The 11,587-nt window shown below is 47.4% G+C and overlaps 1 protein-coding gene across 2 annotated transcripts in view; it reads left to right on the top strand.

The window, feature by feature from the left end:
* Positions 1 to 11,587, top strand: part of LOC104876865 (neuron navigator 1) — a 96,980-nt gene that overhangs the window by 75,559 nt on the left and 9,834 nt on the right. For both annotated transcript variants that reach the window (XM_033762158.1, XM_010645102.3), the window contains 11 exons: positions 2,547 to 2,743; positions 2,946 to 3,141; positions 3,232 to 3,400; positions 3,892 to 3,989; positions 4,589 to 4,684; positions 4,920 to 5,079; positions 7,706 to 7,941; positions 8,762 to 8,916; positions 9,058 to 9,129; positions 9,761 to 9,957; positions 10,576 to 10,694. In XM_033762158.1, coding sequence (XP_033618049.1) covers positions 2,547 to 2,743; positions 2,946 to 3,141; positions 3,232 to 3,400; positions 3,892 to 3,989; positions 4,589 to 4,684; positions 4,920 to 5,079; positions 7,706 to 7,941; positions 8,762 to 8,916; positions 9,058 to 9,129; positions 9,761 to 9,957; positions 10,576 to 10,694 — 1,695 coding nt within the window. The remainder of the gene's footprint in view (positions 1 to 2,546; positions 2,744 to 2,945; positions 3,142 to 3,231; positions 3,401 to 3,891; positions 3,990 to 4,588; positions 4,685 to 4,919; positions 5,080 to 7,705; positions 7,942 to 8,761; positions 8,917 to 9,057; positions 9,130 to 9,760; positions 9,958 to 10,575; positions 10,695 to 11,587) is intronic.

Below are 11,587 nucleotides of genomic sequence, written 5' to 3' on the forward strand. Positions count from 1 at the left end.
CACTGCATGGCCCATCCACAGCTGCCCACAAAAGGACAGAGGAGTGGTCTGGTTGCGGGTCGAATGGGAAAGTCGAGCAAAATCCAAATCTGTTCCCTATTGTCTTCTACTGTTGCAAAATTGGCCTATTAAAAAAATCAGTTAAGTTGAGCTCATCCTATCCAGGAAATGAGCCTTTTCATTTTTGTTCTGTTAAGCCCCAAATGGAGGAGAATCACTGGGTGAAAGTTAGCCTGAGCACGATTTCCAGAGGCCAGCTCAGTTGAGGCTCAGCCTGAAGACACAGCTGTGAAGTAGGACAACCAGGATGAGGAATATGGCCCAGCCCTGGCCGCACTAAAGTCACCCAAAGCCAAATACCCTCTCGGCATCCGTGGAGTTGCCAAAGAATAGCCCAAAATAAGCAGAAAGTGTACCAGATTTCTGTTACAGAAAAGACACCTATGGTTTGCTCTTACCCTATCCGAGTACAGTGCTAGCTGTTGTGAAGGGTGGCAAACACTGAGTCCATTATCTGTTATTAAGGAGCCTGTAGCATTGCTGGGGAGACAAAAAAATTGTACAAATAAAGTGAATGACACTCTAGTGGTGCCAAAATGCTTCCCTAAAAGGTTTATTGTAAATTTACAGATGAGAGAGACTGTGACTATAGGGAGTAGGAAAACGTCAGAAAGGAGGTAAATGTGCACTTAGGTTAGGTTGTGATAGGGAGGGAGGAGTGTGTTGGGATCCTTTCTGCATGGACACTGTCTGGTCAGAGGAGAACAGGTGGGGCTAGGAAAGGATCAGCGTCGCCAGTGCCCTGTTTGGGGAGTGTAGAGCACAGATGGGAGGGCCGGCTGCTCATTCAAACCTGATTTGTTAGCATTTCCCGAAGCAGGTTCCACAAATCACTAACCCACTGAGATGCACCTTAAGAAGATGCGGTACTGCACTTTCTGCTGTGCACATCCGCACAGAGAAAGTTCTAAGATGTCCCTCAGTAAAGAATTCTGTTTCACATTGCTTAATCTGTTCTTTCCTGAATTCATTTAACCATGGATCCATTAGCCAAACAACACCAAATTTCTCCCAGTGGTTCTGGCCTTCAGGATACTAGACTACACATTATAAATTTTTTTTTTTTTTTTTTTTTTTTTTTTTTGGTACTGGGGATTGAACTCCGGACCTTGCATGAGCTTATGCTCCAGGCTACTTGTGATCACAGGAATTTTTTGTGCATACATTTGGACCCAGGGGCACACGCACGTGCTCACACACACACACACACACACACACACACACACACACACAGCTTCCCACGAGGCAGGGGTGTAGAGAAAGCGTCATGGAATTGAGAATTAGGAGGCCCAAATCCCAGTCCCAGGTCTTCCTCAGTTATGCAGTACCAAGCAAGTCAGTTTCTTTTCAGCCTGAGTTCTTCACCTCTACAGAGAACTAAGATTTATGGTTCTTTTGAGCTTTGAGTGCTGAATGAACTTACGTGCCCTGGAAGCAGTTGGCAGACACAGTCTCTCTCCTCATATCCTCGCACAGCCAGATCGGTCCTCCTTTATAGCTCGCCCAGTGGGGATGCCATACACATCCCCTGCTAGCTCCATGCATCTCAGAACAGCCTTCTGTGTTCCAGGAGAGATTCTTAGAAAGGATATCTTCCAGGTTTCTCTTCTTTTTTCTCTGTCCCAAAGATCTGGCTTGCCTTGGTCCCCGTCGCTCCCACCCCTCCTTTGTTCTGTCTCTTGCTGCCGCTCCACGTTGTCCCTGTGTGTGTGTGTGTGTGTGTGTGTGTGCATGCTGTATGGATGCATGTGAGGGGGTGTGGGACACACCCTGGTTTGCACTCGCAGCTCACATCCCTAACACCCATGCTCATCAACACCTGGATCAAACAAGCTGTGGTCAGATTATAATGCCCTACATAGTCCGTGGAAATGCTGGAAAATAGCACTTGTTCTAGGATATTTGAAATAGTAAAAGGTGCTAATGTCTGCTTTTCTTAACCACTCTGTGATGTGCAAGACAAGAAGAATGCTAAATGCAAATTGGTACCGCCACCTTCGCTTGACCTTCACAGAATCATGTCAGTATCTAGTTGATTTGTGAAGCTGTGAATAGATTTCTAGGTGAAGAGCCCAAGGCACAGGTGCCATCCTGAGCCCCAAGTGAGCTAGGTTCAGATTGAGCAGTTACTGGTCTGCTGGAGAGGGTGGGACTGGGTTCTGGAGAGGTAGGCCACGGGACCTCTGGGGACCCACGTGACCTCTGGGGACTTCTCTGTCCTCGTATCCATGGGAAGGAAAAGACAGAAGATCCCATAGCCTACAAAGGCAGCAAGCCAGAAGACCTCCTTCTTTCTCTCAGTCCTAATTTCTAGGCAGCTCTTCTGTCCATACGCTGTGAACCATGTGAACCCTCATAGAGCAGGCCTAATTGCAGCAAAGAAATCCCCTGCCTCCATATCACCTGTCCCAGAAGTCCCAGATCATTCCCCCCCATCCCCAGAGTGGAGCCCTGACATCTGTCTACCCGGATCTGTTCTTTTCTAGCTTCGAAGTTCCTTCAACAAAGCCTTCAGTATAAAAAAGGGACCCAAGTCAGCTTCCTCATACTCTGATATCGAGGAGATCGCCACACCTGACTCCTCAGCCCCCTCGTCCCCTAAACTGCAGCATGGCTCCACAGAGGCTGCCTCACCCTCTATCAAGTCCTCCAACTCGTCCTCTGTGGGCACTGACGTCCCCGAGTAAGTGCTCCATCTCCCTGCCACTAGGCTGGTGGCGGTGTGCCTTGCTGGCTTCTTCCTGGGCATGCGAGACCCCCAGGGGACCTTGTCGTCACACTGCCTGAGTATCCGTGGGTAGGAAGAGCTGAGACTACCCACCACCCCCGCCAGTCTCCCGGGTAATGTTTCTCCAGGAACCTGGCTGAGCCTTGTTTTCGTACAGGGCGCCTGCTTACTCCGCTCCCCCCACGAGGCTCTTCCACACCAACGCGGAGGAGGAGGAGCCCGAGAAGAAGGAAGTATCGGAGCTGCGCTCTGAGCTGTGGGAGAAAGAGATGAAGCTCACAGACATCCGCTTGGAGGCCCTCAACTCTGCCCACCAACTGGACCAGCTTCGGGAGACCATGCACAACATGCAGGTCAGCTTCAGACAGAGCTGCAGGGAAGGGGAGCCCAGGGCCTGAGGCATGTCCAGCCTTGCCACACTGCCCTGTCTGTTCTCCCCACAGCTGGAGGTGGACCTGCTGAAGGCGGAGAATGACCGGTTGAAGGTCGCCCCTGGCCCTTCCTCAGGCTCCACTCCGGGGCAGGTCCCTGGATCCTCTGCTCTGTCGTCCCCTCGCCGCTCCCTCGGCCTTGCACTTACTCATCCCTTCAGCCCAAGCCTCACAGACACAGGTACCTGTTGGGAGAAAGGCCTCTAAGCCTAGAGAGAAGAAAAGGCCCATTTCACTGTTCCACTATTCCACTGGTGCTGTGGCTTCTTCCTCGGGCCAGGGAGGTAACAGTGCCAAATAAAGCAATGCTAGTGTCAAGAGACGGTGAGAGTTATTGGCAGTGTTGGGGCACTGATCTGCAGCCCCAGTTTTTTTTTTTTTTTGGTTTTTTTTTTTTTTTTCCGAGACAGGGTCTTGCTGAGTTGTTGCCCTGGCTGGGCTTAAACTTGCCTCCTACCTCAGCCTCCCATAGTGCTGGGATTTTAGACATGCAGCACTAACCCAGCTAAATGTGATTTTTAAGCCCTGACACCTTTTTAATTTACTCTCTTCTGTTTGGGTTCCCATCCCATTTCCTATTTGTGGTAAATATTCAGAAAAGATAATGACTAGAAGGTTTAAGAAAATCTGTGGGTAACTTTAAAACAAGTTAGTCTTTTTTAATTTCCACAGACCTGTCACCCATGGATGGCATCAGCACCTGCGGTCCAAAGGAGGAAGCGTCCCTTCGGGTGGTGGTACGGATGCCCCCTCAGCACATCATCAAAGGGGTAAGGAACTTCAGGGGGTCCAGGGTAGAAACAAGCATAACACAGATGTTCCCCAGCTTGACTGTGGTGCAGAAGCAAGGCATGTTCAGCAGAAACCATACTTCATATTTTAAATTCTGATCTTTTCTTGGGCTGGCAACATGCAGTATGAGACTTTCTCAAGATACTGGGTGGTGAGAGTGAGCCACAGCTCCCAGTCAGCCAATCCTAAGGGTGCGTAACCAATAGTCTACAGGGAACTACTATATGCTGTGATGTTCCAAAGGTTAGAGGTATTAAATGCGTTTTGGACTCGATGACATTTTTATCTCATGATGGGTTTACCAGGGTGTCATGCCACTGTAAATCAAGGAGTACCTGTCTGGTCACGTTTATGTTTTTGTTTTTGCTTTTTTTTGGTACCAGAGATTGAACTCAGGACCTTGTGCTTGTGAGGCAGGCACAGTGCCACTGAGCTAAATCCCCAGCTCTCTGGTCGTATTTATGCTGGACTCTGAATATTCCTTAAACTAGAGTATTCAACTCCTAAGACCTTCTAGGATTTCCTTCCTTGGAATCATCTGTACTAAGACTCACATGCTTCTACTTTAACCTTACAGGACTTGAAGCAGCAGGAATTCTTCCTGGGATGTAGCAAGGTCAGTGGAAAAGTTGACTGGAAGATGCTGGATGAAGCTGTTTTCCAAGTGTTCAAGGTAAAGGGTTACATGTACTCACCTCTCATGGGATATTTGAGCTCTCCATGCAGTGAGATCTTGGAGATGTTGATTATTTATTCAGAAAAACAAAATAGGAAAAATATGCACTCTTCTCTTTTCCCACCTCTTTTTGCTTCCTCTAATATTTATTCATTCCTGTGGCTTTTCTACCTGTGCTTGTATCTTTTCAGTGTTTCTCACCTTCTTCTTGTTCACCCATCTCTTTTATCAGGACTACATTTCCAAAATGGACCCAGCCTCCACCCTGGGTCTAAGCACTGACTCCATCCATGGCTACAGCCTCAGCCACGTGAAACGAGTATTGGATGCTGAGCCCCCAGAGATGCCTCCTTGTCGTCGAGGTGTCAATAACATATCAGTCTCCCTCAAAGGTCAGTGTCTTACTTACTTCCCTTGTTGCTGGGACGAAATACCTGACACCCACAGTTTAAGGAAAGAGACGTTTATTTTGGCTCATTTTTCAGTTCATGGTGTCCACTGGCTCCTAGCAAGGATGGCATGGTAGAGAGGGCATGGCAGAGGGAAAGCACCTCCACAGCATGGCAGCCAGGAAGCCGAAAGCATGAAGGGAGGACCCAGGAAGGGAGATATAAACTTCCAGGTCAGGCCCACAGTAACCCACCTCTTTTGACCAGACTGTCCCTCCTAACAGCAAGTCCACTATAATCAAATCACTTCCCTAAGGTCCCACCTGTGATCTTTTGAGGCTTTAGGGTTACATCTAGACATAAGCTGTAACATTCCAACCTTGGTGGCCAAAAGACCCATGTGCATCTCTTTATGCAAAATGTATTTAATCCTACAACTTGTCAAAGTCCTCATAGTTCCAATATTGCTAAAAAATCCAAGTCCAGAGTCTCCTCTGAGACGTAAGGCAAACTTAATTGTGAGCCCCTATATAAAAATCAAAAGAGAGCCAAGGCTTTAGCTCAGTGGCACCATGCCTGCCTCGCAAGTACAAGGTCCTGAGTTCAATACCCAGTACCAAAAAAAAAAAAGTCAAAAGAAAGTTAAACACTGCCAACATACAATGGCACAGGGTAAACATTCCCATTTCAAAAGAAAAGAACAGGAGATAAAAAGAAATTGGATCAAAGCAAGACAGAAACCCAGTAGGGCGAACATTAAATCCCATAATTCCATGTTCAGCATGCAGGTTAAGCTGTGGTGAGATGTGATCTCCAAAGCACTTGGGCAACTCCATCCCTACAGCATTGCCCATGGTTGTAGCTCTCATGACTTCTCTCTCAGGCTGGCTCCTTTCCTTTTTCCTCAGATGTTTCACATTCTTGGCTTCTCAAATTTCTTGGGATCTACACTACACTTCTGGCTTCACTCTCACAGCTTCATTGCACTGCCCTCTGAGGGACACACTGCCTGACCTCACAGTCCTTCTTCTGAAATCTGGGTAGAAGCCTTCCTGATTACACTCTGCATGCCTGTAAAACCCACATCCTATGGATGACACCAAGGTCTGCTTAGTAGCCAGGCTTCTTTATGTCCTAGCTGCAGAAATCTCTGAGTGCCTGGATGGCGAAGAGCTATGAATTGAATCCTGGGAAATAAATTTTCCAGGTGGTCCTTCTCAAGCATGGTGCCCTAGGTTCTGTTCTCAAAGCAAATTTTTTCACTTTTGCAATTTTGAGCCTGCAAAGGGTGGAGCCTTGCTGGTTCCTCCCATGCCCTTAAGCCATTTTTCCTATTGTCCTGTTGTAAAGTACTTGACTTCTTTTAAATGCTAATCTTTTTAACAACCAAGCTCTCCTCTACTCCATTTTTACAGGCCCCAACATTAACAGAGCTTTCTTTCTGGCCAAACTCAAAACATTGGATTGCCTTGAAATTTCTTCCACCAGATGAATTAGCCCACCACCCTTGATCACAGTCTCTCACAGTTTCAGGAGTTGAGCAAAATGTAGACAAATTTTCTGCTAAAACATAACACTTATGGCCTGGAACCCAAGTGCCTGTGGAGTCATTGTTCCCAACAGATACCTGCTAATTCTGGTCTTTACCATCTGCATTTCTGTCAGCATTCTAGTCTTCTGAGCTCTGACCAGAATCTCCCATCAAGCTTGGCTTACAATATTCTAGGGCCGCTTCACAAGCCAGCATCTCCAGACCTTTCCATACTCCTTCTGTGAATCAGTTCCAAAGGCTTCTGAACCACATGGTCAAGTAGCATCACAGCTACAACCCCACTCCTGGTATCAAATCTGTCTTAGTTACTTCCCTTATTGCTGGGACAAAGTACCCAGCACTCACATCTTTAGGAAGGAGAAGTTTATTTTGGCTCACGTTTCAGTCCATGGAGCCCACTGGCTCCCAGTAAGGATGGTATGGTGGAGGAAAAGCACCTTCATGGCATGGCAGCCAGAAAGCAGAGTCAAGAGAGGACCCAAGAGTGACCTCTTCCAACCAGACCCACCATCCAACAGCAAGTCAGTTATAATGCCCCCTAATCCAGTCACCTCCCAAAGGTCCCACCTATGACCAAATAAGGCTTTAAGAGTACATCTAGATATGAACTGTAACAATCTATCTTTGTCTCTTGGTATGGCACCAGCACAGAGAGAGTATCAAAAGAAAAAAAACAAAACAATCCCGCATGCATCCATTCAACAAAACTTACTGGGAAACTATGATATGAACGTGTTTAAGTAGCATGAACTATAAACAGATAAGTAAGACAAACCCAGTCCTACTTTAGTGTATGTGCTGCTGAAGCAAGCACAACAAACCCAGTCCTAACTTGCTCCCAGGGACATTTTTCTTAAGCATGGATTTCTCACGGTATCTATTCACCTCTACTTCTGAGTATATCTCTAAAAATGAGACCCACATTTTCAAAACTAGGTGTGAGGAGAGTCCCTTGGAACAGTGGGACAAGTGTCTCTGGGCTTCTTCCGTGAGCTTCAGATAAAGAAAAGTTCTTGGGGTTCCCGTAGCATCTTGATGGTGGTGACCAAGACTGACGCTTTCTGGGGCCGGTTTCAGGTCTGAAGGAGAAATGCGTGGACAGTCTGGTGTTTGAGACGCTGATCCCCAAGCCCATGATGCAGCACTACATCAGTCTCCTGCTCAAGCACCGTCGTCTTGTGCTCTCGGGCCCCAGCGGTACGGGCAAGACCTACTTGACCAATCGACTGGCCGAATACTTGGTGGAGCGCTCTGGCCGCGAAGTCACCGAGGGCATTGTCAGCACCTTCAACATGCACCAGCAGTCTTGCAAGGTGGGGGCCTCCCTGCCAGTCTTTGTTCAGGCCTCAGCCTCACGTGAGCCCTAGCCTGGACCTCTTACTGCCCTCTCATTCCCTTTTTCCTCCTCCCTTTCTTAACCTTTCCTCCATCCTTCAATGATCTTTTCCCACCCTTTCATCCCTTTTCTAGTCTTCTTCCTCATCTGCCCCCAATTCTTTCCAGACTTTGGCTCTTTACCCCCATTCCCCCCGACCCATAACTTTTTTCTCCACACTTCCTCTTAACCCCTGTTAAGCTGCTTTCCCTTTCATTGATTTCTGGAGAAACTACATTCTCCTTGTTTCTACCTCACTCCGCTGACACTGTCAATGCCCCGCCCCTTCTCTACTTTCTTCCTTCTACCTTTCTTTTCAGTGTTTCTCTCTGACCTTGGGCTCTCTGGGAAGAAGCACTCAGAATTAGATACTTCCCTGGAGCCCTGTGTCGGTCCCCTTTGGTGCTGTTGAGCATAGTCTTATACTTTGAAATTGGTTCAAGCCTTGGCTCTCCTCAGCTGGAGGAGGCATATCCATTAACGGTAGCTTGTGCTGCCAACCCAGTGCAGAAAACATTTATGAAGAACAGCGTGAGCTCCCCACTTGTGGGGTTTGAGGGGCCACAGCTCAACAAGAGTGCCTCTGGGTCCAGTTTATCAGTCTGTGGTAATCTGTTTTTGTAAGCAGATGTGTGAGTGCAGCAAACAGGAAGCAAAAGCCCCAGGGAAACCCTGAACTAGAAAGCTTCCCCAAAAGTCTTCCTAAGCCTGCTGCGGTGTTGATTCCTGAGTGCTGACCCCCCTGTCCTTTATTCCAGGATCTACAACTGTACCTCTCCAACCTGGCCAACCAGATAGACCGGGAAACAGGGATTGGGGATGTGCCTTTGGTGATTTTATTGGATGATCTGAGCGAAGCAGGCTCCATCAGTGAGCTGGTCAATGGGGCCCTCACTTGCAAGTACCACAAATGGTAAGCTGGCGTTGGGACCAAACATCTCACAGTTTGGATAGAGGGAGATCTCAGTGCCATCCAGCTGACTGGGAAAGCAAGTGGCAGGAAGCAAGGGTGAAAACAAATCTGAGTGAATCTTTCTCCCCTTTCTTCCCACAGTCCCTATATTATAGGTACCACCAATCAGCCAGTAAAAATGACACCCAACCATGGCTTGCACTTGAGCTTCAGGTAAGACCTGTGACCCTTGATGAGCCTTCTGAACCCACTCAAGAGCCTGTAAACTAAATCCTGGACTTTGAGAGCAGAAGAGCAACAGGTAGCAGAAAGAAAGAGAAGTAGCTAGAGCCCTTCAGGCTGAGAAGAGAAAGTAGGTATACTTGTGGGTTGGTTACAGAGTGGAAGAGGGTGCTTGAGGAAAAGAAAGAAAAAAGAAAGGGGAGGGGTGGAGAGGGAAGAGGAGGAGAGGAGAGGACTGCAGAGGAACTCTGGTAGGCTGCTATAAATAGGACTCTCTGCCTGTCCATCATGATTGAGATTAGTGAAGTCGAGTGATTATCTGAGGCCTGGAGATTTAGCTCAGTGGCACCACACCTGCCTCACAAGTGTAAGGTCCTCAGTTCAATCCCCTGTACCAAAAAAGAAAAAGTTGATTATTTGAAGAGTGTCACTGATTTGAGAACCAGCTCTGCCTATGCAGAGCTACTGCCCTGAATTCAATTGTCACCACTAATAATTGAGAGGAAACCAAGTGGGCATACGTGGGAGGCAAGCAGAAGGGAAGGGGTGGACTGGCAGGGAATGAACCCTGACAGTGTCCCCATTGCCACTGTAACCCAACTCTCCCCATCCTTGGTGGCAGGATGCTGACCTTCTCCAACAACGTGGAACCAGCCAATGGCTTCTTGGTGCGTTACCTCCGGAGGAAGTTGGTAGAATCAGACAGTGACATCAATGCCAACAAGGAAGAGCTGCTTCGGGTGCTGGACTGGGTGCCCAAGCTGTGGTATCACCTGCACACCTTCCTCGAGAAGCACAGCACCTCCGACTTCCTCATCGGTACTGGGGTGCAGCTTCCCTCTTCTCTTGTCCCTCACCACCTGGAGGGGTGCTCCCTTTGCTTTCTGGAGTCTTCAGCCTGTAAAGGAGTCACAAGTCTTGTGGCTTCAGACTTAAAACTGTTGAAGTACATAATTCAGTTAGCATCATGAATTGCTTGAGTCACCTCAGCTAACCCCAAGCCTGTTGGTACAACGCTTGAGGTCCAAGCCACCTGGAAGGCTGAGGTGGGAGGATTCCTTGAGCCAAGGAGTTTGAGACCAGCCTGGGCAGCATACTTAGACCCCGTGTTAAGAAATAAAAATGGTAGAGTGCTTGCGCAGCATGAGGAAGCTCCCTCCCTCATTCTTTTCCCCCCAATTAATGAAAAAAGGAGAGAAAGTCTGTAAGAGGGAGTCAGGAAGCTTCCCTCACTTCCTTGTCTCCTTTGCACATTGTGCATAATTCCCGAGACTGTCAGCCAGACTATCAGCATCCCCTGGCCTTGACGACTCCAAATTTCCTTTAATGCTTTGGATGTCAGACCCCCTCTGCCTGGTACTCAGTAGTAAAAGAGAGGCACAAACCCAAGGAGATCCAGGTTTCTCGGTCATCTCCAGAGCCCCATCCTTTTCCTAGGCCCGTGCTTCTTTTTGTCCTGTCCAATTGGCATCGAGGACTTCCGGACCTGGTTCATCGACCTGTGGAACAACTCTATCATTCCCTACCTACAGGAAGGAGCCAAGGATGGGATCAAGGTGAGCCCTGCCCCCTGGCTGCTCTCCCAACTCCAGGGTCAGGCTGGCTTTCCTAACTTTAAAGTCAGGCATGGCGGTACCATTGGATCGGTTAGGTTCTCATTCTAACAGTTAGGGCCCAGTGCTGGCTAGAATGAAGTGCCCTCCTTCCAGCAGTGACCCGACAGCCACTGTTTCTGCTCCAGTCCTGGGCTTTCTGAGCCCAATACAGACCGCTCTGGAGGGGTCAGAGTGAACAGAAACAACCAAGCTACAAATTAAGTCTTAGCTGCTCACTGACTACAAATAAATATGTTAAATGTTACACTGACCTAAGTTGCTTAACCTTTTCCGTGTCTTCATGTGTTGAAAAAAAAAAAAAAAGTAGATAAATTCTGTTCTTCCTAAATCAATCATTTTGAAGACAAAATGAAAGGTGTAAAAAAAATTTTTTTAAGTTAAAAAGCTTAGTATAATCCAGGCTTGGTGGCACAGGCCTATAATCCCAGGTACTTGTGAGGCGGAGGGAGGATCACAAGTTGAAGCCCAGTCTGGGCAACTTAGGAAGCCCTGCCTCAAAATAATTTTTTTTTCAAAATAATTTTTACAAAGAGATTGAGGAAAAAGATAAAGCTCAGCAATAGCATGCTTGCCTAGAATTCAAGGCACACAGTTCAATACCCAGCACCACTGGGGAAAAAAAAAAGCAAAAAAATTGTGTAAAAGGAGACATTATTTACCTTTATTATTATTATTAATGTATTTTAAACTGGTACATAAAAATTATACACATTAGTGGGGTATTGTGTGATGTCTCCATACATGTGTATATTGTGTAATGCTTATGTTGTCAGGTTAAACATACTTATCTCCTTAAATATTTATCATTTCTTATATGGTGAAAACTCTAACTC

Source organism: Fukomys damarensis, unplaced genomic scaffold (assembly GCF_012274545.1).
Source record: "Fukomys damarensis isolate Sample0158 unplaced genomic scaffold, DMR_v1.0_HiC HiC_scaffold_11, whole genome shotgun sequence".
Lineage (NCBI taxonomy): Eukaryota > Metazoa > Chordata > Mammalia > Rodentia > Bathyergidae > Fukomys > Fukomys damarensis.